The sequence below is a fragment of the Panulirus ornatus genome, chromosome 12 (assembly GCF_036320965.1).
Source record: "Panulirus ornatus isolate Po-2019 chromosome 12, ASM3632096v1, whole genome shotgun sequence".
Taxonomy (NCBI): Eukaryota; Metazoa; Arthropoda; class Malacostraca; order Decapoda; family Palinuridae; genus Panulirus; species Panulirus ornatus.
In genome coordinates, this window is record NC_092235.1 from 65,055,484 (window position 1) to 65,081,475 (window position 25,992).

General features: G+C 41.3%; 2 protein-coding genes across 5 annotated transcripts; one reads left to right on the forward strand and one right to left on the reverse strand.

Annotated features, from left to right (window-relative positions):
* The first annotated feature begins 921 nt into the window (after positions 1–921).
* On the forward strand, positions 922–5,297 carry LOC139751760 (uncharacterized). Its single transcript, XM_071667307.1, has 5 exons — positions 922–1,478; positions 1,854–2,124; positions 2,638–3,612; positions 3,781–3,972; positions 4,678–5,297. The coding sequence occupies exons 1-5, from the start codon at positions 1,293–1,295 to the stop codon at positions 4,872–4,874; spliced, it is 1,821 nt and encodes a 606-aa protein (XP_071523408.1). The 5' UTR covers positions 922–1,292; the 3' UTR covers positions 4,875–5,297.
* A 1,682-nt stretch (positions 5,298–6,979) lies between these two features.
* Positions 6,980–18,044, reverse strand: LOC139752152 (monocarboxylate transporter 12-B-like). Of its 4 annotated transcripts, none has more exons than XM_071668086.1 (6): positions 17,944–18,044; positions 17,417–17,667; positions 16,107–16,374; positions 10,762–11,631; positions 9,726–9,917; positions 6,980–7,245 (listed from the first exon to the last, which is right to left on the reverse strand). In XM_071668086.1, exons 2-6 carry the CDS (start codon positions 17,504–17,506, stop codon positions 7,100–7,102), a joined length of 1,566 nt encoding a protein of 521 aa, XP_071524187.1. In that variant the 5' UTR covers positions 17,507–17,667; positions 17,944–18,044; the 3' UTR covers positions 6,980–7,099. The 4 variants fall into 4 exon arrangements, with proteins under 4 accessions (XP_071524187.1, XP_071524186.1, XP_071524185.1 ...); XM_071668085.1 differs by having other exon boundaries at positions 17,883–18,015; XM_071668084.1 differs by having other exon boundaries at positions 17,874–18,012.
* Between the last annotated feature and the right edge of the window lie 7,948 nt (positions 18,045–25,992).

Sequence of the window (25,992 nt, forward strand, 5' to 3'; positions counted from 1 at the left end):
ATTATATATATATATATATATATATATATATATATATATATATACACATGTAAACATCACAGTTTATACATGGCACTTTATAGATGCATCGTGTAGAACGTTCTGGTGAGTCCATGATTAGTGGAGGGACGGGACAGGGAATTATGGTGAGGGTTAGAGGAGGTAGTAGGACGGATGGGCTGAGGGTTAGGGTGAACATGGTCAGGAGGGGCTGTCAGGGCCTAGGTTGTAGGGAGGAAGATATCATCAGGAGGGGGAGGGTTTGGGCAGACAGAGGGCGCTGAGCGAGCGGTTACTGGGGAGAGAGAGAGAGGGAGAGAGAGAGAGAGAGAGAGAGAGAGAGAGAGAGAGAGAGAGAGAGAGAGAGAGAGAGAGAGAGAGAGGCTGTGTAGGGATAGTGCTATCGAGAGTAGGGTGGACCAGGGGGAGAAGTCAAGGTCATGGTACGTCACTGACAAACTCTGTATCCAGGTCAACAAGGTTTTGAAATCATGCCTGACTAATTTCTCTTAAATCACTTCCTTGAACCTTTACTTCCATAGTACCACGCTTCTCGCAGAACCAACACTCTTTGCGGCCTCCGTTTGGTCTAGTTATCACAGAATCCTTCGTCAGCGCTAGAGAAGAAAAAAAGAAGAACAAGACAGACAGAGCTATATAATCTAAGCTATTTACAATCAAACCTGATGCACACACGACCCACGTGTGCAGTCTCCATAACAGCTACACAGCAACTCCTCGACTAAAACTAGAATCAGAACATATGGCTGTTTCACTGACAAAGCATTACGTCACAACGAATACTCACCTTCTCTGAGGAAGAGTCAGCGATAAGCAAAGATAAAAAGAGATCGTAAGATAAAGAGAGACAGAGAGATAATGGCCAGGGTAGATCTAGTCTTTGGGTTTGCTATCTCCAGCCTCAGAAAGTCTTCTCCTGTGGGGGTGTGCGTGCGTGTGTGTGGGGGTGTTCCTGTGGTACTCCGAAGTCCCTCGAAGCGATCACTATCCCTGGTCGAGACCTGCGTCTGATCTGCGACGGACCAGGGAATGATGGCTTGAGGGACAACGACTTCGGGACGAGGTGTTAAAACTCGTGATGAAATCTTGGGTCATATTGGTGACATTCTAAAATCCAACACGACTGAAAGTCCCGAAGAGATGACTTGAAGATGATCTGCTAATGCGATTGCCTCTCGGGAAACTGAATTCCGGAAATCCACAAGACTGCAGACCATCAGGTGGTTATCCATAAAAAACCCAAGTTATAACTTCAACAGCTGTAGAGAAATATGGAAGAACAAGCTGAGAAGAAGAATTCAAGTGTCTCCAAGAACCTACGTCCCAATTTAGGAATTAGTAAACATAATGAGAGAAACAGTGATTCCCAGAACCTTGCTCAGGGTTCTGACAACGCTCTCAAGGCTCCTGATGGAGGTTGGGGTTGGCTAGTGGCGTTTGGTAGCTTAATCATTTGCGTAAGTTTTATATAAAAAGAAATTACTTACTGTTCAGTATTTTCACATTGGCTTTCATTCTGATTCAGTTTGTCTCCCTGAACAACCCATGTTTTTGTTTTGTTCTTATTTTCAGGAATTAATGAATCCCAGACATATGTTTTTTTCTATTTGTGATTACGATTTGTACGTTACGGGGAGAGGGTTTATCGCTCGTGATGTCCTGTCTCTTTATAATCTGTGATTATATATATATATATATATATATATATATATATATATATATATATATATATATATATATATATATATGTATATATATATATATATATATATATATATCATTTTGATGTTGCATTAATGAAAGCTTCTACAGCACATTTTCTGTACATACAGATGCTCGTTCTAATGATCACGCCGTGCTTTGGCGTGCTCTTTTTCCCCTTCCTGATGGAAATGGGCACCTCCTCCACCACCATAGCCTGGATCTTCAACCTCCAAACCTTCCTTTTGTTCATGATGGGAGTCATCATCAATCCACTTTCCAAGGAGTTCGGTTGGAGAAAAGTCGGTATACTTGGTTGCCTGCTGGCGTCCTCCTCCATCGTCCTGTCAGGTTTTGCTCCGGTGGCCGAGTTTCTCTTCTTTTCATTCTCCTTCTTGAGCGGTAGGTTCCATAGGTATATATATATATATATATATATATATATATATATATATATATATATATATATATATATATATATATATATATATATTGTGGCGATAGGATTGAATAAAGGCAGACAGTATGAACTATGCACATGTGTATATATGTATATGTCTGTGTGTGTATATATATGTATACGTTGAGATGTATAGGTATGTATATCTGCTTGTGTGGACGTGTATGTATATACATGTGTATGTGGGTGGGTTGGGCCATTCTTTCGTCTGTTTCCTTGCGCTACCTCGCTAACGCGGGAGACAGCGACAAAGCAAAATAATATAGTAATAATAATAATATAATATATATATATAATATATATATATATATATATATATATATATATATATATATATATATATATATATATATATACTAGTGGTGTATACAGATCCAGACACTCTTCATCAGAATATTATGACAGTCTGATATAAACCCATGCGTCACATATTCTCACTTCACTATATCTGGCAGGTTTTGGGGGAGGACTGTCCGTCTCAATCTGCTTTATCATCGTACCCATCTACTTTGACCGGCACCGTGGGATGGCCAATGCTATTATGATGGCCGGCATCTGCATCGGGGAAATCATTGGACCTCCGTTGATTCGGTATTTGCAAGAAGAGTATGGCTTTCGAGGAGCAACACTGATTGTTGGAGCAATTCTCCTGAACGGGTGTGTGGGCGCTTGTTTCTTCCATCCTGTAGAGTGGCATATGAAGAAGCCTTCACCGAAGGCAGCACCAGAGGCGGCTTGTGGGGTCAGTCTGCCTTTAATACACGAGGATGAGGATGAAATGGCGGCAACTGGTTCAGGTATGATCCCCACAAAAGCCCGTCGAGGTACCCAGAAAACTCCCTCAGGTTTGTCTCTAAACTTCAGAAAAACCTTCTCTGGCGTCTCCCTTAGTAATTCTAATAGTGGGAGGGAGTTAGAGACTAGTGCTTCCTATGCAAAGCTAACGAGGGTCAGAGGTCTTTTCCATCTGAGCGAGTGCTCCAGCGACTCTATCGCGTCCCTCTACAACTCAGATTTCTCGGTATATACCTTGGCTCTGTTTGGACGCGCCACCTCACCATCCTGTAACGAGAAGGAAGACATGATAGATGCGGGAGATGAGGGAAGCGCTAGTACACTGAGGAGGACTACGTTACGTCTATTACGGTCATTGGAGTCGGACATCAAGATTCTTCGACACTTGCGCGCCGTCGTCATTTCCTTGGCCAATACACTGATCGCCAACGGTTACTTTAACTTCCTTATGATGTTGCCGTTCTCAATGCAAGCAGCGGACCTCACCCTCCAAGACTCTGCTCTGAGCATATCTGTGGCTGCCGTTTGTAACCTTCTCTTCAGATTCCTCACGTCTATAATGTCCGATTGGTCTTGGTTCAGCCTCCGGGCTGCCCATCTTGGAGGCCACATCGTCCTAACTTCAGCAATGATCGGTAAGGGAAGTCTCATATCTCGTGTGTACCTCAATTGCAATGATCCAAACTGTTGATTTTATGATGATCAGACGTTTACACTTGCCGGACTGTATGATACAAGACTGAGGGATGTGGTGTACATCCCACGTCGGTGGAAAGAATCTTATTTCCTCCTCTTTTCCGCAGTGTTTCCCTTCTTGCTGGACCTGCGATGGATTCTGGTGACGATGGGTTTGATAGGATGCGGTGCGGGCACCAGCTTGGGCCTGAACACCCTTGCCATAATTGACGTCATGGGGCTGGACAATCTACCACCAGCTTTTGCCGTTGCTTCGCTAATGAGTGGTGTTGGCTTTCTCACATTTGGACCTTTGATTGGTAAGTTGGTTATCTACAGCACGAGCATACCACAATCATACTACAAGCATACTGCAAGCCTTTAAACGCAACTGTAGTTGAAATTACATCTACCTTTATGCTTAGTGGTGCTTATCCGTTTATGTAACTGCTTAAATGAAAATCCACCAGTAATATTTCCTAAAGCATTAACTTAACCCTTGAAAGATGCAAAAATCTCCCTGCCTCCTTAGTTTCCTCTTATCTTCTTTGCTGCCAAATACTTGAAAGAGGTAAGAGGTTACTCTTAGATAGGACTGGACGTTCGAGCTCCTATCCTGTAAAAGCTACGTTGATTCTGATTCGCGTGAGTGTTGTGATCAAGAGCATCGACTGCCATACAGGGTTGAAAATAAACTTCGGTGTAGACAAACTCCTCCAAGCCCAAAGCTCAGCTCATACCAGCGGTAAGGGAGAGAGAGAGAGAGAGAGAGAGAGAGAGAGAGAGAGAGAGAGAGAGAGAGAGAGAGAGAGAGAGGAATGTCAAGGGAATCAATTGATAGAGGAACACAGTTGCAGAACCATACAGTTGATGAACTCCATGATGGACGGACAGTAGTGCTCTCACTAGTGTCACTTAATGAATACATCAGCGAACATCGCCTCTGCGTCATAAAAAAAAAAACACCATGTTGCTTCAGATTTTGACTCATCTGAATCTACTTACGGTTTTCTTTGTCTTTTCAGGCTTCATACGCGACGTTAGCGGCAGCTACGCCACAAGTATGTTGATCTGCTCGGCCATGACGTTCAGTAGCTTTATATTATGGCTGTGTATCCCCCTAGCTGCCGTCTGGGATAACAGAGAAGATGGGAAGAGTGAAGAAAACGCGGGGGAGACTAGGATGGACGACATGACCAATGAAGACAAGGAGGAAGTTTGATATATATATATATATATATATATATATATATATATATATATATATATATATATATATATATATATATATATATATATATATATATATCTTTCTTTTTTTTTTCTACTATTCGATATTTTCCACGTTAGCGAGGTAGCGTTAAGAACAGAGGACTGAGCCTTTGATGGTATATCCTCACTTGGCCACCTTCTCTGTTCCTTCTTTCGGAAAATTATAAACGAGAGGGGAGGATTTCCAGCCCCCCGCTCCCTCCCCTTTTAGTCGCCATCTACGACACGCAGGGAATACGTGGGAAGTATTCTTTCTCCCCTATCCCGAGGGATGATGTATGTACATATATATACATATATGTATGTTTCCTGGTGTAACATTGGAAGACTAAATGTAGATACAGATATGATAACAATAAAGAATAAAAATCTATAGATGTATGAGTATAGCTGAGATAAGAATTTTCTTTACGAAACTCCAAGATAGTGAAAATAGATAAGACCCAGTGGTCAGATGATAACTGGGTGCTAACACAGACGTAATTGCATGTACGTATAACGAGACTTTGTGCCTGAATAAACGAGACCAAAACATAGACTGGCATGGAAATCTCTGGTGAACACAACGGCAAAGACTTGTACCTACCACCTTGTAGCCCTTGAGCTTAGATACATCGAGTCTTGATCAGCACAAACTTGTCGTTGTTCTCGACGGTCGTTGGAGGTCCTGCTTTGTTAAACATCATAACGCTGTTATGTCTACGATCATCTCCGAAGGTCTACCTCGCTGTCAGCCTCTACAGGATAACGCTCCCTTCATCTCACTAGACCTGTTCATTGTCGGCATCGTCAATGTTTCAAAAGCTCAGAGGACATTATCAAGTCACCCCTCACTTTTCTCTCTTCCAAAGTGAACAACTTCAAAGCCTCGAGCCTTTCCCTATAATTCTCAGACCATCTTTGTTGGCTTTCCTCTGGGTCTTAACTGTTAGCTCTTTGAGCTTCTTTAGGTCTATGACCATATTTGAGAAGGATAACCTGGCTTTGACCCTTTGTCGGAGGTGAATACGGTGGAAGACTGAGATCAATATCAAAATAATCTAATGCAAAACATTTTCTTTCGAACCAGTTCAATGGTCATGAAATTCAGAATCTTTTACGCAAAGTCTATTACATAACTCCCAAGCTCATATACATGAGTTTGTGTAGATCATAGTTCATTATCTAAAATTAATGTAGAGAACCTGGGCTTCGAGTGATAATAGCTAAGACAGCGATAAAAACAAAGGCTTTTCTTTCACGAGCTTAGAAGAGAGAAAACGTAACCTGAGCGGTTGTCGTGCCAAGTAACTTAACTGAAGTAACAGAGTCTGATCCTACGTATGTAGTGTTTGAGAGGAATTATTGTTTAAATCCTTATCCATGATACGGTAGTGGGCATATCTTCTGATCTTGATTCACTTTAATGGAATGATCTGCTATGAATGTCATTATAAAGATGTATAAACAAGTAGAATCACTTTTTTCAGGAATAAGTTCGTTCTTCGAACCTATACATATATTTTTCAGCCGTGAATGCTACGTGTTAGCACTGTCTTTGGGCAAAATTTCCTGGAGATGGATTCCACTGGCCTCCATGTTTGGACACTCCACTGGCCTCCATGTTTGGACACTCCACTGGCCTCCATGTTTGGACACTCCACTGGCCTCCATGTTTGGCGACGAAGTCCACTGATCTCCATGTCTGGAGACAGTCAGGGGCAAATGGTCTTAATGTGGATGTTTCTAGTTTTTAATATCTCTACAATCATATCAGTAACCATGCTTTATATATACGCACACACTGCTGTAGGGAGGTAGATGATTAAAGAAAGCCTTAGAGAGAGAGAGAGAGAGAGAGAGAGAGAGAGAGAGAGAGAGAGAGAGAGAGAGAGAGAGAGAGAGAGAGAGAGAGAGAGAGAGAGCAAAGATTTGAGGCTTTGTGACAGTCTGAGGGGAGGACAAGAGTGACTGAAGAACATGAACTGAAGAAGGAACCACAGAAGCAGGAATGAGACATCCTTGACACGCCCAGCCATCTATACTCCTGTACTTTTATACGTGAAAAGAAAACCGTCATTCCTAAATGTTTATTACAAAATTACATTTCTACATATCAGAAAGAACTACCTCGTTAACATAGCGTTCATCTTGTTATACTTCTTGGCGGCTTACTGTCGATTGCATAAGCCTTGCTTATATGGCCTCCTTGAGGGCCTCCTTCCTCTCCTCATAGGCCACAGCCGCTGGCATGAAGAACCAGAGGACGACACACACCATCACCTCCGCCGTCATGACCCACATGGCGACGGCGTAGCTGTTGCTCACGTCGCGGATCATACCTGTGTGGGTTGGGTGGTAGAAAATAACACATACACAGCGCTGTAATCTGAGGTCAGGTTAAAGACGATGTGGGTTGTAATCTGAGGTCAAGTTGCAGACTATGTGGGTCATAATCTAAGGTCAGGTTAAAGACGATGTGGCCTCAATACCTTTAGAAGACATACTCGTTTCACAATCTTGAACTAACTGTCAAGTCACTTGGAAGATAAAAGAGTGACAGCACCCCAGGCAGGATGCTACGACCCTTAACCTTTTAATAACTCGACCCATATATATATATATATATATATATATATATATATATATATATATATATATATATATATATATATATATATATATATATATATATATATATATATACGAATAAAGTGTATATGAACGCGCACCTTCATATACACCTTCATGTACAGTTGGTTCGGTATGTGTTCTGTTCGGAAACAACCGATAGACCCCGTTGCTCACCATTGTGAGACGAAGGGTATTCGAGTACTTAGTATTTCGAATAGTTGTTTCCTATTATACAGTCCCTTAGGCTATCGGTTAGCATGCCTGCCTCTTGCACAAGGGGTCCCAGGTTCGATCCTGGCTGTTGGAGGTTTGTATGATATATATATATATATATATATATATATATATATATATATATATATATATATACGCGATTCGTCGGTGACCTCTCCATCCGCAAGTATTTTCACAAATTGAGTTTTCCTGCTACATTTCCAAAGCTGGGTTCCAGGATGGGCTGTAGGAGGGGGATATACGAATTCTAAAGGCCTGAATTCACAAGATACATCATGCTCAGTTGCACTCCAGATATGAGGGAGGGAGGTGCTACGCAGCTTGTGCAGATGTTGACGTCAGAAGCCAAACATTTCCTTACTGTTACTTACGTATATATCTTTATAAATGCTCATATCAGAGTACGTTTAGATATGACAGCGACTGTAACAGATAGAAAACAAAATGATCATCCCATCGACATATAAGATAAAAACTAACAAACGATAAAGCGTATCTGAAGGCAATGGTTTATCAGAAGAAATAATCCTAGCTGATTCTTTTTTTTTTCGTTTTCTTTGTTATTATCTTTACGGCAGCACCTTCGTCAGCTCTTGCCGCTTCACCTGTGACTCGATCGTTGTACTAGCTGAGTAACGTTCTTTGTTGACTATGATCATGATGGCACATCAGCTTATATCTTTGGACAATGCATGGCTGAATCTATGTCTCATTCTGCGGGAGTTAAGATTGTTATCATACGACTTGAAAAAAAAGGAGGGGGTGGGAGAAGAGAGATCATACGCGAGTAGACACAAAAAAAATCTATGTTGAGAAAGTTAAACGATTATGCATGATTGTACAACATCTGAATACGACAGCTTGGCACTTGACTAGATCCATAAGGGACAAGTCCAAGTGCCATTTCGTTGTACTCGGGCTTTGTGTCATCACATGTACGAGATGTTGATTTATGGTAGTCTAACTAATTCATTTTAGTCTCGCAAAGTTAGTTTATTTTTCCAGCGTTTCAAAATGAAACAGAAACTTGCTTATACGACACGAGGCAGAGAAATTCAAGTCATTTTCCGATGCTTTGCTTTATAGTTGTTGAGCTTATGCAACAACGTTATGGTGACACATGGAACTTTTCAGAACTTTACCTAATTTTAGAACTTTTTGGAGCTTTAGACACTTTTGGAACTTTAGACAATTTTAGAACTTTAAATACTTTTAGCACTTGAGAAACTTTTGGAACCCTAGGCACTTCTAAAACTTTAGACTAGAGCTTTAGACACTTTTGGAACTTTAGACACATTTAGAATTTCTTAGAACTTTTAGAACAACTTCTTCTGGGTTTACTGAGACTGTGTATTTATGGATTCACCAGTTTGTATTGTCTTCCCACGAGTGGCTGATGACACACTGAAACTATTTAAGAATTTAGAATAGAACAAGAAAGAGTCAGCTTTCCCACGTTTAGATTACTCGATAATTCTTAATATATTGATTTAGCACGTTGGAGTGAGCTCAAGCTAAGATGTGTGTGTGTGTGTTTAGTGCCATGTGAAACAAAAAGTAATTTGAGCTGATAGAAAAATGAAACGAATAGTATGCAAGTCTTTGAATTGCCCTCAACACATTTGCATCCAATGTCTCTTGCTTGTTGATGGATAGCACAATGTACAAGCTCTGAGCAGGAAATACAGTAACATTTTTTGCTTGTGGGTTCAGGCAAAAGCTAAAGACATTCCTCGTTGCTTAGAAAAAGATTTCAAGAGCTCCCTGAATCAATGTATAACTATGATTTTATCTTTTACACTTTCCAAGGAAAGTCACAGACTTTACACGACCTTCCCGAAGTCACAACTGGTCATTCAGTGGCTGGAATGAGCCTATATACAATGTCACAACTCACCTACAACGTCACAACTCACCTACAACGCCACAACTCACCTACAACGTCACAACTCACCTACGAGAGGACCTAAGATTAGATTGGCGAACGCCGTGGCGAATGACTGGGCACCGAAGATAGAAGGCATCTTTTCCAGTCCCATAAACCTTGGCATGATCAAGATGTAGAGGGAGACGTTGACACCCACTCCGAAACCCCAGATCACCAGGGTCACCTTCATCCAGACCAGGTCACTCATGAAGCTGAATACTGTAACAATACTGAATACTGTAATGCTTTCAGAGCTAATGTAGTTTCAAAAATACCCTTCCTTGTCCTTAAGGACAATAAGGATTATATATATATATATATATATATATATATATATATATATATATATATATATATATATATATATATATATATATATATATATATATATATATATATATATATATATATATATATATATATATATGAGAGAGCTTGGGAAGTGAGACAGTTGTTGTTCGCTGATGATACAACGCTGGTGGCTGATTCGGGTGAGAAACTGCAGAAGCTGTTGATTGAGTTTGGTAAGGTGTGTGAAAGAAGAAAGCTGAGAGTAAATGTGAATAAGAGCAAGGTTATTAGGTTCAGAAGGGTTGAGGGACAAGTCATTTGGGAACTAAGTTTGAATGGAGAAAAACTGGACCGGATGGCGACGGAAATGGATGAAGGCAGTAAGTATGAATGTATACGTCTGTATATATGTATATGTCTGTGTATGTGTATGTATTTATACTGTGAAATGTATAGGTATATATGTGCGTGTGTGGGCGTTTATGTATATATGTGGGTGGGTTGGGCCATTCTTTCGTCTGTGTCCTTGCGCTACCTCGTTTACGCGGGAGACGGCAATTAAGTATAATGTAAATATATATATATATATATATATATATATATATATATATATATATATATATATATATATATATATATATATATATATATATATATATATATATATACCCAAAAAGATTTGGCACTAAATAGATTAAAGTTTATGAGAAACATCCACTGCAAATCAGCCTGTCAAATGTCTATGTATACAATATAAACACATGGAACTTACACAGGATAGAAAACGCCATAACAGTAACTCCTGACATGTAAGCAATTCTCATGTCGAACCAATGGCAGTCGGAGAGACTTGACGCTGTGAAACGTGCCACCAAGTTTGCCACAGCTGCATACGACATGCACCAGGCGGCGTCTTCCAGGGAGTAGCCAGCGTGTTGGATGGCAAATGGTGCTGTAATGAGGAAGTTCAGGTAACTGTTGAGTGCACAGACACCCCCAGAGGCTATGATGAAACCTCTGGGTGTCTTCAGGATTGCCAAGTCTGAGATGGTTGATCGCAGCAAACGGCCTAGTGTCTTCAGCACCCCACGCTCGTCTGGGATGCCCGACTCATTAGAATCTTTACTTTTTGGGAAACCGTCATCTGCATTTGGGGCGGGGCCAGTCAAGTCGAGGTACGAGATAGCTAGTGTCAGATTTGAAGCTTGGCTCACTCGACGGCTCAGGTTACCAACCAGCAATCTTCTTTCCACCTCACAGGCTTCCCTCTTCGGTTCTAGCGTCTCGTTCGCTGTTACATCAACCTCTCTTGATGCTTCATCCACCATACGACACTGTTTTGTATCTTCATCTGCACTATCCGACAATATGGGCCTTTCCACGGGACAAGACTTCTTCATGTGCCATTCCACAGGTTGAAAGAGTGCAGCACCAACGCAGCTATTCAGCAAAATAGCTCCCATGATAAGGGTCGCGCCTGGAAAGGAATACTGCTCCAGCAAGTAACGGGTGAGAGGAGGACCCACGAAATGGCCCGTGCACGACCCAGCCATCAGAAACCCGTTGGCTTGACCGCGTCTGTTGTCGAAGTACTGTGCGACCTGCAGGTAACAGGGCTTACAGGCCAGCCCAGCAAACAACCCTGATGAAGATACAAAAGTATTTTAGTTTTCTCATAACACAATCAGTGTACTGTGGGAGTCCATAATAAAGCTAAACTTTAAGAAAAAATAAGGAAAAAGATACAAAAAATATTCCTTCCTATTATGAAAGCATACATGCCTCATATGAAAGCATACATGCCTCATATGAAAGCATACATGCCTCATATGAAAGCATATATGCCTCATATGAAAGCATACATGCCTCATATGAAAGCATACATGCCTCATATGAAAGCATACATGCCTCATATGAAAGCATACATGCCTCATATGAAAGCATATATGCCTCATATGAAAGCATACATGCCTCATATGAAAGCATATATGCCTCATATGAAAGCATACATGCCTCATATGAAAGCATACATGCCTCATATGAAAGCATACATGCCTCATATGAAAGCATATATGCCTTAAGTGTTTGTCCACGGTGAAATTGTACCACTCAGTGAGAAAATCGACTAAAGGAGCAAGGGAGATGTTGAATAGATATCGTGATGCATCATATCACCATAAGCTTTGGCAGACCTTAACGTTCAGATCCTAACACTCTAAAAGAACTCTTTCAATCCATCCTTCCATCTTCTCAGGTCTTCCCTTCCTCTTCCTTTTCCTCCTCTTCCTCCTCCTCCTCCTGCTACAGACACATAAATCCTCTTCGCTATCGTATCTCCACTCATCCTCCACATTTTTCAGTACATCCTGCTTGGTTCTTTCAATCGCACTACCCTCACTAAGACATCTTTCTCTTGCGGTGTAATTTCTCACACGACCAACCCACCGCACATCACATATTGTCTTCAGATATTTCATTTCCAGGATATCAACCCTCTTCCCTTCTTTTGCATTTGTGGCTCAAGTAACACATTCATTCAATGCTTTCAAAACTATTGGACAATCGCATGTTTACCAAATGGCGTCATAGATACGTCTCTTCGTTGTATATCAACTGACTGTTATATTTCTCTCTTGTGTCTCCCCTGATGATGTGATTATTACACGAAAGTGCACTTGGGAACTTATCGTGTTTCATTTTCCCCGAGGACTCTTAGGAATATATATATATATATTTTTTTTTTTTTTTTTTTTTTATACTTTGTCGCTGTCTCCCGCGTTTGCGAGGTAGCGCAAGGAAACAGACGAAAGAAATGGCCCAACCCCCCCCCCCCCATACACATGTACATACACACGTCCACACACGCAAATATACATACCTACACAGCTTTCCATGGTTTACCCCAGACGCTTCACATGCCTTGCTTCAATCCACTGACAGCACGTCAACCCCTGTATACCACATGACTCCAATTCACTCTATTTCTTGCCCTCCTTTCACCCTCCTGCATGTTCAGGCCCCGATCACACAAAATCTTTTTCACTCCATCTTTCCACCTCCAATTTGGTCTCCCTCTTCTCCTCGTTCCCTCCACCTCCGACACATATATCCTCTTGGTCAATCTCTCCTCACTCATTCTCTCCATGTGCCCAAACCATTTCAAAACACCCTCTTCTGCTCTCTCAACCACGCTCTTTTTATTTCCACACATCTCTCTTACCCTTACGTTACTTACTCGATCAAACCAACTCACACCACACATTGTCCTCAAACATCTCATTTCCAGCACATCCATCCTCCTGCGCACATCTCTATCCATAGCCCACGCCTCGCAACCATACAGCATTGTTGGAACCACTATTCCCTCAAACATACCCATTTTTGCTTTCCGAGATAATGTTCTCGACTTCCACACATTTTTCAAGGCTCCCAAAATTTTCGCCCCCTCCCCCACCCTATGATCCACTTCCGCTTCCATGGTTCCATCCGCTGACAGATCCACTCCCAGATATCTAAAACACTTCACTTCCTCCAGTTTTTCTCCATTCAAACTCACCTCCCAATTGACTTGACCCTCACCCCTACTGTACCTAATAACCTTGCTCTTATTCACATTTACTCTCAACTTTCTTCTTCCACACACTTTACCAAACTCAGTCACCAGCTTCTGCAGTTTCTCACATGAATCAGCCACCAGCGCTGTATCATCAGCGAACAACAATTGACTCACTTCCCAAGCTCTCTCATCCCCAACAGACTTCATACTTGCCCCTCTTTCCAGGACTCTTGCATTTACCTCCTTTACAACCCCATCCATAAACAAATTAAACAACCATGGAGACATCACACACCCCTGCCGCAAACCTACATTCACTGAGAACCAATCACTTTCCTCTCTTCCTACACGTACACATGCCTTACATCCTCGATAAAAACTTTTCACTGCTTCTAACAACTTGCCTCCCACACCATATATTCTTAATACCTTCCACAGAGCATCTCTATCAACTCTATCATATGCCTTCTCCAGATCCATAAATGCTACATACAAATCCATTTGCTTTTCTAAGTATTTCTCACATACATTCTTCAAAGCAAACACCTGATCCACACATCCTCTACCACTTCTGAAACCGCACTGCTCTTCCCCAATCTGATGCTCTGTACATGCCTTCACCCTCTCAATCAATACCCTCCCATATAATTTACCAGGAATACTCAACAAACTTATACCTCTGTAATTTGAGCACTCACTCTTATCCCCTTTGCCTTTGTACAATGGCACTATGCACGCATTCCGCCAATCCTCAGGCACCTCACCATGAGTCATACATACATTAAATAACCTTACCAACCAGTCAACAATACAGTCACCCCCTTTCTTAATAAATTCCACTGCAATACCATCCAAACCTGCTGCCTTGCCGGCTTTCATCTTCCGCAAAGCTTTTACTACCTCTTCTCTGTTTACCAAATCATTTTCCCTAACCCTCTCACTTTGCACACCACCTCGACCAAAACACCCTATATCTGCCACTCTGTCATCAGACACATTCAACAAACCTTCAAAATACTCATTCCATCTCCTTCTCACATCACCGCTACTTGTTATCACCTCCCCATTTACGCCCTTCACTGAAGTTCCCATTTGCTCCCTTGTCTTACGCACCCTATTTACCTCCTTCCAGAACATCTTTTTATATATATATATATATATATATATATATATATATATATATATATATATATATATATATATATATATATATATATATATATACATTTGCCACTTTACAAAATACTATTCATCCTAAAAATAGTCTAAATGCTTGTCATGTAGCCCACATTCTGGTGGAATTTTACAATCTATAGTATTCAAAAGACTTTAAAAATAAAAACATATCAAAAATACGTCAGATAAGAGATAGTCAGAATTCGAATTCAAGAAATATGAACCTCACCTGATTCAAACTGATATATGGAAACCAGTTGAACCCAGAGTTAAGTTGGGTTAATGATCACTTAGTTTACATACATTGGAATTCTGTGTGTTGAATTACTTTACGTTTGAGTAATATCAACCACTTGACATCAGTCACGTAAAGAGATTCTATTTGTATGATAATTCTTAACTTTTAGGCGAGAATTATGTACTGAGCATCACCAACAGCGTGAATGAATTGCAATAACTAAAAAAAAAGTCTAACTTTGTGTTCTCTTAAATATGTATAAATGACTGTCCTAAAGAAATTCAAAAAATAACACCATAACATATTAGTCTCAAAGCTAATTGTGGAGATGCAAGAAATGGCAAGGGACTTACCACCTCGCACGTTCTCCTCCAGGTTTTGAATTACGTTTCAACTTACCTGCTGTGTGGAACCGATAGTTACAATGCTGTAGGATAGTGGATCTCAAAATGGTTGTTAAAGATCCCCTGGTGATCGATGGAATCATTCTGGGGCTCGATAATTGTCTAAGGGTCGTCACGGGAGGGTCGATAAAATTCTAGGAGTCGAAGAATTTGAATATTTGAAGAGTTAAGCGTATATAAGATAAAGGAGAGACAGAGCATGCTTGTATTCTTCATATATTAAGATGGAAAACTATGTTTTAATGATTATCATTAGGGTCATCCATCTCATTAAGGATCTAAACTGCTTCAATCAAAATATATATTAAGCATTAGCTAGTTTTCTCCTACACTTGGTCTGGTGTCGATGAAGTTTCGGTATGTCTATGATTGGAGGGAGTCGACAAATTCAGAGGTTTAGGTTCCCTGCCATAGTCTATACTACTTCACATCAATATTAGTCGTGCACCCCACAGGTCCTAAAGATACTGACTCCGTGCATCACATGCAAGGAGAACTCTACATGCCAGTTGCAACAGCCCATTAGAAAGGGATTGGAAGACGCTTTCATTACAGCAAAAGAGGAGAGGTACACTACATTCAGTTGATTCTAAGTACAATCAAAAGACATGTGAAAAGGATTGAGATACTTCTGTACTGATGTAAATACTTACATCCATATCCCATTGAAGCAACGAGCAGATTAAAGTTTCGCCTCCTGCAAACCCTCAACTGTTAGGTAGATCACATAAAAAAGAGCTCACCACATAGAGAAAAAAATACCAGAAGGTACCAAATGTTGGAGGCAAAAGCCAGGATCAGCAGGAAGAAAGACGCGATAAACGCGCACAGGAAACAGATACGCCTGAAGCCGAATTCCTTAGTGAGGGGACCCGTAAACAGGCCAAATACGTTCCAGAGGAACATGTGCGTGTTGAAGATCCAGGCGATGGTGGTGGAGGAAGCACCCCGCTCATTGAGGAAGTCCGAGAACAGGATGGAGTAGCAAGATGCCAGCATCGACAACAAGCTCTGTAAAGAGAAGAAAGAAAAAAAAAATCTTTTGAACCACATTGACATTATTAGAAACTTCTGGCATAATGAATTAAGACTCAGCATCTTTATACTCTCTGGAGTTCATTGGTTCGTTCCCATCTTGCGTCCAGCTCTGGTCACCCTACATGGAAACAAGACATAGAATGGAGAAACTGTTGCGTCGATCTACCAAGATAGATAGATTGCTGATGTGGGGAAACAAATCCTACGGGAGCAGATGAAAAGACGAATCTAGACGAGGTAATTTACTCAAAGTATTTAAGTTTATCAAAGGATTTGATCATCTTGATCTATCAATTTACTTAATATTTCGTTCGTCCTATTTCACTTGTAGTAATGGATGCAAACTCGTGTGCAAACGTTGAACCTCGAATTGTTAACGTATGGTAGAATTTGCCTTTATTCTAAGATTCTCTAGAAGCAGAATTATAGATACGTTTAACAATAGACTTCAAAATTTGTTTCGCTTCAAGTCCACATCTTACATTATTTGTGCCTTCTGAATTCAGTTAACAATATTCAGGTTATTTATCTTGAATCTTGTCACATAACTCAGTGTTTCTGATATCTTCCACAGTATCAACTCACTGGGGTCTGACCCTTTGTGTGACCCCTGTAATCCTTTTTGCGCTACCGCTCACAGGTTGAGCATGAGGTGCACAATGCATTGGCCAGGGACACTGGCACAAATCAAATCACTGTCACAAACAATCTGGAAGGAATTTGTTTGTGAGACAAAATGTGTGGATATAATATCGAACCAAGACTATAAAGTTGTATAAGTTGTTCAGAAACACGAAGATAAGGTAAGAACATACTAATCATATTAAAATATTGTGTTAAACACAGTCATACATACATGTACAATATGGCCGAATAAACAAAACAAAAACAAAACAAATTGCTTAGAACTATGTGACAAACACAGTGGCATAGACTTGTATCTACGTACAACCCAGGGAATCTAAGCTTAGATCTCTGGAGACTTGATACGAGGAATCTGTGTAGCGTATCTTACCATGATGAGAAACGATCCTCCAGCCACCATCCAACCCCAGCCTCCGTCAGGAGCCCGGTGCTCCGAGACGCCGTCACACTCGACCATCATAAAGGTAAGGAGGCTTCACGTTCCAGACTCACAATGACTCGTTCCCTCCTCACGGCTCGTCCACCGTGAACATCATGCACCACACATCTTATATATACACTTTGATCTTGACGTTGCATAAGAAAGCTTCTTTCTTTCTTCTTCTTCTTCTTCTTCCCCCGCTGTATTGTTATGTAAAAAAAATGCGTCCAATAAGTGCTATGTTCCTATCACTCCAACATACATTAACGAATCAGGATAAGGGTTTCCACTTTCACAATTTTCTCAGAAATTCATCACATATGAGTAATTATAGACAACATATTTTCACATTGCCGTATGAGAATATATATATATATATATTCTACGAAAGATTCAAGAGCGCTACCTCACTCACAACATCTACAGAGAGAACGCCCCGGTTTCTCAACACACAGGGTCATCCAAGAACTGCTTACTGTTGCACTGACGAACGAAGACTACCAAATCCTGTCCGTTTTCTTTTGGTTTACGTTATGCAATGTTCCAACAGCTGATTCTCCACGAACTATATCTGACCAACTCGTTTAGTGAGAACCATGTACCTTGCCAACACGCTCGGGATTTTCAGATTTTTACTTGGATATCGTTCTTTTCACAAATGTATGGTATACGTTCTATGCGCTGCGTTCAAGAGGACTAAAACAGTTTGATAAGAGGCATACGTGAGTCTATGCGCACTACATTATATCTGCTACCAGTCTGGAAGAAGTCCAGTGACATTTAATCTTCTATTTAGAGTAAAGACGAATGCTCAGTTTGGGCTAAGTTAAGATGCGCAAGAGCAGAAGCGATAGCTGCCAAATCTTCTTCAGCTACGAAATGAGAACCCTCAACACCAGACACTCACACATAACACACATTTGAATTTACTACCTACAAGAGAACACTCCAAAGGTCGTGGGAAGTGAGATGGTACAGGACAGGTTGAGAACAGGCCATGACCTTGATGTAAAGTTAGGTAAGGTCTACTGTCTGCCAACTCGGTACGCGCGTACCAGGGATGTCTGACGGCGGCTCTAGAGGGTCAACACATTGTCTCCAGAGGTCCAGATGTAAGGTTTAGAGAATAGCCAGTCGATGAGGACCTGGGAGCGAGTCTGAGACGATGGTTTTATATGACAGAATTATTTTGTTCGAATCAAAGTTCTTAAAAATGTGGGAAGAGAAAGTGAGGTTTTTGAATGGGAGACAGACAAAGCGATAATGATGTCAAAGCAGAATGTGAGCTGGAAAATACCAGTTTATGGATTCCTGAAACTGTTAAGGATAAATGCTGAGAAGAGAGAGAGAGAGAGAGAGAGAGAGAGAGAGAGAGAGAGAGAGAGAGAGAGAGAGAGAGAGAGAGAGAGAGAGAGAGAGAGAGAGAGCTTCCAATTTCAGGTCAAAGCAAATGGTAGGACTAGAAACCTTAATATTTTGCTGGGATATAAGTCACGATAGGAAGAAGTTAGAAGTTCAAGGCTCAGGTTTCGCTCGGGGTTCGTCCCTAGTAACAATTTCAACCTTGAAACCAGGAGCGAACACAGACAGACAAGCCGTTAGTCCTCCAGCACAACAATCTTTACCTCTCCTGATATGGAGTGCTCTGATATCTTTCTTATATAACTGATGGCACTTCGAGAGCAATGAACCCACCATACGTCTCCGTCAAAACCAGTGCGTCAAATAGAATACTCAACTAACCCTCCTCAAAAGAGGAGAGCGGCCAAGAAGCGTACGTGGTGACGTAATGAAAGAATTGTCCCATTACAGAATAATAATGTCAAATGAGATAAGGAAAGTTAGGGGTGGGGGTGATTACTGATCTTCAGTCAAACGATAAGGACTGATCGCGCTTACGTAATACACACATACATATCTTAACTCATCCAACTGAAAGAGATGTAGAGCATTGATCTCAGATAAGAAGAAAAAAAAAAGAAGCGATTAGACACGTGAGTTCACACTGCTGATGGCAGTGGTGCAGTTGAGGGCGGAGTCAACAATGTACCCTGGCTCCCAGCCAACCACTCCTCCCTCTCCCTCTGTCCCATGATGGTTGTTTAACCTTGGGAAAAGCTTGCCAGTCACCCTTGGCACAACCTTGAGATTTCGGAGTAGCCATTGACCTGTCCTCTATGATCCTTGACACCGAGGAGCTTATATGACAGTGTCGCTGTCGGCTGTATGCCTCGTTCGTTCATCACAAATCCCATAAAGGTTCATGATCTGCATGGTGTTATCTGGTCAGGTCTTACAGCTCGGCTAGTCTGCCACTGGTGTTCACAATCAACAGTAACGCTTTCCCTGAACTTCATGTTTCTTCTTCACGTCTGAGGCCCCAGTCCTTCATCATGTCCAGGACCTAGAGGGAATATAAGAAAAGAAAAAGACAAGATAGAGAGAAAGAAAAAAGAGAGAGGAAGAGAAAAAAACGAAAAACAAAGAAGACTCCAAGTTTTTTTTTTTCTAAGGGAGGTACGAAGCTCTTCTTTATGAACATGTTATCTTTATGTAACAGTTAAACAGACCTGTGCCAGCTTTCCACTGTGCCTCGTCAAACGCTGTGATGAGGGTACCCACCCTCTCCCCCAGTGTATGGTATTGAGCGATTCATTTTGCTAATAGACAGGGAAGACAGCGCAGAGGATACTTAGAGAGAGAAAAGAATCGTGAAGGGGAAAAAAGAAAAATATGCGTCACTGAAAATGCCAAATGACAGGAAATGAACGTATACAAAGACCAGTCTTCAATGAGTTTCCCACACACGTCAGTGTCCCCAGGGGCAGAGATGCTGCTTAAACCAGTTAGCCGGGTTTCAAGGGCGTGTGTGTGTGTGTGTGTGTGTGTGTGTGTGTGTGTGTGTGTGTGTGTGTAGACAACAATCCTCAGACAAATATCGTATTTAGGTCAATTAAAATGTTAAAGTTGTTGATGAGCTGCATGGCAAGGCTTACTGACTGAGGTTGTCCTTGGGTGTTTTGTGTTGCCTAACACTATGATGTAAGTTAAGGACAGTCAGAGGAATCAAGAATTTTTTTTTTTGTGAATCATTTATCTCCCTATTTTGCTAGGAGTGTGTGTGTGTGTGTGTGTGTGTGTGTGTGTGTGTGTGTGTGTGTGTGTGTGTGTGTGTGTGTGTGTGTGTGTAATTACTTATTTGTAGTGCACGGGGAGTGAGCTCTACAAATCATGTCTCCTCATCTCCTGAACCACACCCACTCACCATGCCAAGAATCGAACCCTTGTCTCCTAGGTGAAAGCTAGGTATTCCTAGCCGGCTACTAGACCACTTGGAATGCGCTTGACCATCTGTGTGTGTGTGTGTTGTGTGTGTGTGTGTGTTTCGACTACCAGATAACCATTAAGCTTACATGCTGATCACGAATGCTAATCATACTTCACTAAAGACGTCAACATGCTTGTGTTGGTTAGGTCAGTCGACGTGAGGAGCATATGATAGTTGTAGCAGGGGGGATAGCAGCCAGGATGATGATGATGATGATGTTGACCTGATAACAGTGAACTCTTAAGATGTCGACGTTCATCTGGAAGGGAAAATCAGCGTATCCAGAACGGCTAATGATGACTGCTAAGATAACTTCATGAAAAACAGGGAAGGATGTAGATGATTTGTTGAGAGATTCTACCCAAACAGTGCCCAAAATTGATTCTTAAGATTAAGCCTTAAAATATATATATTTTATTGGAAGTGAAATATTTGAGGACAAAATGTGGTTTAAGGGGGTTTGATTAAGTAATGAAAGGATAAGAGAGATGTGTGTTAATAGAATGTGGTTGTGAGAGCAGAATATATGTTGAAGTGGCTTCGACATATGGAGAGAATGAGTGAGGAAAGTTTGACTGAGAATATATGTGTCAGAAGTATAGGGAACAAGGAGAATCAGGAGACCAAATTGGAGATGGAAGAATTGAGAGAAAAAGATTTTGAGTGATTGGGCCTGAACATGCAGGAGAGTGAAAGGCATGCATGTAATAGAGTGATTTGCAATGATGTGGTATACTGGGGTCAATGTACTGTCATTGGATTAAACCAAGGCATGTGAAGCATCTAGGATAAACCATGGAAAGGTCTGTGGGGCCTGGATGTGGATAGGGAGCTGTGGTTTTGGTGCTTTACACATGACAGCTTGAGCATGGATGTGAGCGGATGTGGCCTTTCTTCTGTTTCCTGGCGCTACCTTGCTGATGCGAGGGGCGGTGACCATATGTATAGGAAAAGAAAAGAATGTATATGTTATTTTTCCTTTCATGCTTTCATGATGTTTCCTGCGAGTCAGGGTGGTATTGGGAATAGATGACGGTGAACAAATATGAATATATACTTTTGTATATACCTGTATATTTATGTACAGTATATGTATGTATGTGTGCGTATATGTATATATGCTGAAAACCACATGGAAGAGGAAACACGAGATCCCGAGCACTTTTGTGTATTAACAGATGTTCAGAGGACAGTTACAGATTTGTCTTTGGTCCTCTTATTCTGTAGCTGTCCTTTGAAGATGTGTTGATGCACGGAGGTGCTCAGGATCTTGTGTTTCCTTTTCCATGTGTTTTCTCAGCATTCATAAAATCACATCTTGTGATTTTTTTTCTTGTCCGTTTTCCTGGCGCTACCTCCCTGACACAGGAAACGGCGATCAAGTATAATAATTATAATGATATATGTATTTTTCCCAATACCCGACGGGGTATTGGGAAAGAAAAAAAAATATATATATATATCCCTGGGGATAGGGGATTAAGAGTACTTCCCACGTATTCCCTGCGTGTCGTAGAAGGCGACTAAAAGGGGAGGGAGCGGTTGGCTGGAAATCCTCCCCTCTCGGTTTTTTTTTAATTTTCCAAAAGAAGGAACAGAGAATTGGGCCAGGTGAGGGTATTCCCTCAAAGGCCCAGTCCTCTGTTCTTAACGCTACCTCGCTAATGCGGGAAATGGCGAATAGTTTGAAAGAAAGAAAAATATATATATATATATATATATATATATATATATATATATATATATATATATATATATATATATATATATATATATATATATATGTATATATATGAAGGAAAACCGTTCTTATATGATACGTATTTCAACGAATCTACTTCAGTGTGGAATTCAAGACGAACAGAACATATACAAAATGCACAGTGGCCAGGTTTACCATTGGACGGGAAAAATGTATAACGTTTTAAATCAATACATAATACAGAAATTCTAATTCTTGACACAAACATTCATTGACTGAACGGTGAAATGATGCTAATGATATATTGTTAAATACATCGAAGACTTTTGAAAAGTGGCCTTCGGTGGCCTCAAAACAGCCTTCAAGGTCGACTCGTATCGCTTAAAGCCTTGCTCAGATTCTGAAGTACCTACACCCAAAAATCTGAGGTCTTTAGGTGCTACAGCTTCGCCGTGAGAGAAAGTTAAGAAACAAACTGACAAACTCCTGGATTAAACGACGTCTCTGAACCACCTTGGAAGGAAGAGGTATTGTGGATCCAGGCCGTCGTATTTTGTAGCCTTCCGCTGTTCCCTGAAATCTCCAGCACCATCCAGAGGAGGTGTAGGCTCGTTCCAGCTGTCTGACCATCCAGGCATATGACGTTACACCGTCGGGAGGCTTGCCACTTTCCATTGGGTCTAGAGAGATGGAGTTCTTCTGCTGGAGCGCGCGCCACCCAGCGGAACTCTTGTATCTCATCTTACGACTGCCATTCTGAATAGTCAATTTCTGTCGCAAGTATTCTGGTAGTCAGCGTAGATGAGGGTAGCAAGACGATGGTCTGTCCCGATACGCGAAGCATGTGGGTGGAGACGAGTGCTAAGGGAGGAGATTGGAACAGTATGTAAGAAGTTCCTTAATTGGTAATGAGCCCTTATACTAAGGTGCCGGGCCTTCCTCATCCGGGCCTTGGATAGATACGGGAAAGACGCAACTTGTTCGAGCACAACCGTTGCTTCGTCCAATATGGTTGAGGCCAAAATTTCCACGACAGGATTATTATCCCATCTGCTTTGCTTATGGGTCTATTGAGGTCTGCGTCTCAAAACCTTATGCGTGAGGTTACCACACATCATCTTGCACCACAATGTTGAGAATAAGGATGGCATTCACGTGCGGAGCTCTGCTCGACTTCTGGCAGCATCCTGGTCACCAGTTCGCTAGAGACTGCAGTGGAAGACAAGACGAACGGGATAGTTTTGGGGTGGTAGTGCAGGTCTTCACACAGCTGAGCCGAACAGGAAGGGTTTGCTTGTCCCTTCTAGTTCAAGGTCTCATCAAAAGAAAGACTTAAGTGCATTATGACATTCCCTGCGTCTGCCACTGGAAGAGGAATGGCGAGCTAGGCTCTTGTGGAAGTAGGTCAAGACTCGATAAGATCAAACATCTGGTAAGAAAGTTCAGGGGTCGTGGACAACTATGGTTTGGATGCTGTCTTCAATTCTTCGTAAACCTTCTATCTCTCTTAGGCTAAAATTTCATCTATTGCCTGTAACCCAAGAGCGCAATAAGCCTACAACTGTCCCCTTAGTTGATGAACAGCACGGGGGACTACCTAAAACCTTAGTTTGAATCATGACTTTAACGCCAAAGTATAACTTGGGGAGGAAACACAACAATTACGAATAATACAGAGAAACTTCGTTTGTTCACCATAGAAGTGGACCCGACTTCACCGTCCACCAGACTTAATTCCTTCATTGCCTGAGGTGTTAGTGGATATTTCATTTTCTGTTTGACGCAGTATGAGCCATGATTCAGCAGAGCGTCCTTTGTTCCCACTGTAGCTCTGGATGATGTCACCGTTGCTAGAAAAGCTGCTGTCGTTGTTGCAAGGCAAGCTGACGTCACAGCTGCCAGAAAAAAGCTGCCACGAAGGTGCCATCACTGTTGCTGGAAAAGATGACATCACTGACATCCGATCTCCTTGGTCTCCCTTGAATCCACTAAACTATGAGAGCACGCGAAGCGTAAACAAAAGTCGAGTTATGTAACAATTCAACCGCCAATTTTCCCGAAATTTTGTCAACGTTAAGATAATAAGACCTTTTTAGGCTTGGTTGGCTATTTTCTCATTGCTTTAGTGTCATGAACAGAGATAATGACAGTAAGAAAGCAAAATTCCTTTCCCACACCAACGTGCAAAAAAAGATTCTAACTGGGAAGACCTTGGCTGAGTTGATAAAAGCAGGTCTGAATCTGCTTGACGAGCACAGCAAATCAACAAGTCCTTCGAAGAGGCACCGTGATGACCCTACCTGTGCCATGACCTTACTTATCATCATCATCATCATCATCATCATCATTAACTGAGGCCGTACAATACAAAGTTTGAGATACATTTAGCGACCTATAAACTTCGTAATGACTCTGCGTTAAGACAGATTCGTTCGCGTAGAGACTTTTAAAACAGGAATGAATATTCGAGTGACCATTACGCAAAAACAATTCCACTGTTATCATAATAGCCTCCATCTTGAGTTCGATGTCGACATCGGGGATGACAAAACGCCTCCTAATCGGGCGTTTATCTCTATTATGAGCCGTAAGGGAGAATGTTCTCAGATGATTCGGTCAAGTGTATTTCTTTAGGTCCAAGTCGTAGATATCCGCTTCAGAAACCAGTGAAGGAAAACGCTCTGTCACACAAGAACCACAGGTGACAAATGATGTTTAATTGTGACGACATGTTCCTACACCTTCAAGCAAACACAACTCATGTTTGATCAAAACCAGTTTGGTGGAGGAACACGGAAAACTTTATACTACTGCGACATATAATCTGAAACTCTTTTATTATTCTGTTTATACCATTATCAGTGAGACGTTACGAAAGGGCATGAGCGGACGACGCTTTTCTATTTGGGTTTCCGGATCTGGCTTTATGACCTGACGCAGATGGGTAACCATTAGAACTAACAATACTTATCTAAACACTTTCTCAGAAGACTTGGCCCTTTCTTTACTCACAGATATCATCCACGCATGTGACCTTGAATCTTCCCTCCTTATCTTCGATGATAAAGTCAAGAGGTCCTCCAAGTTAAAAAAAAAAAATTCAATTCTCTGATAAGCAAATAGATACATAAGTTTACCGTATCGCTAAAGAATGTTTTCTCTCTAAACAAGACGAATGACTCAATGTACAGGTGAGATCAAATCAAGATAAAAGACTAATGACTCAGTGAATAGGTAAGACCATATCAAAACACAAGTGTCTATGCTGCATCGTTTTTACTCTAACAGGTCACACTCGCTTTTCACTAATTATCAATGAATAAGTCTGTGATAAGAGAGATCTAGCTTTAAGAAAATGAAGTATATCTTATATAATCAAGTGCATGATTATATGCAATTAACGTGGCAAGCTAAGAGAGAGAACCCACTAATAAGAAATGCGTCTGTGAAAGTGTACCGACCTCGCTCGCAGTGAGAAGGGTAAGATGACGCCTT

Excerpts from the sequence above, each read along its gene's own strand:
- LOC139751760 (XM_071667307.1), top strand. The coding sequence starts at position 1,293 with ATGGAAGAACAAGCTGAGAAGAAGAATTCAAGTGTCTCCAAGAACCTA. Across the intron at positions 3,613-3,780 it reads CCTAACTTCAGCAATGATCG|TGTTTCCCTTCTTGCTGGAC; the intron begins GTAAGGGAAGTC and ends TCTTTTCCGCAG. Across the intron at positions 3,973-4,677 it reads CACATTTGGACCTTTGATTG|GCTTCATACGCGACGTTAGC; the intron begins GTAAGTTGGTTA and ends TTGTCTTTTCAG.
- LOC139752152 (XM_071668086.1), bottom strand. The coding sequence starts at position 17,506 with ATGATGGTCGAGTGTGACGGCGTCTCGGAGCACCGGGCTCCTGACGGA. Across the intron at positions 11,632-16,106 it reads GGTATTTTTTTCTCTATGTG|GGTTGTTTGCTGGGCTGGCC; the intron begins GTGAGCTCTTTT and ends TATCTTCATCAG. Across the intron at positions 9,918-10,761 it reads TATGGCGTTTTCTATCCTGT|TATTCAGCTTCATGAGTGAC; the intron begins GTAAGTTCCATG and ends GTATTGTTACAG.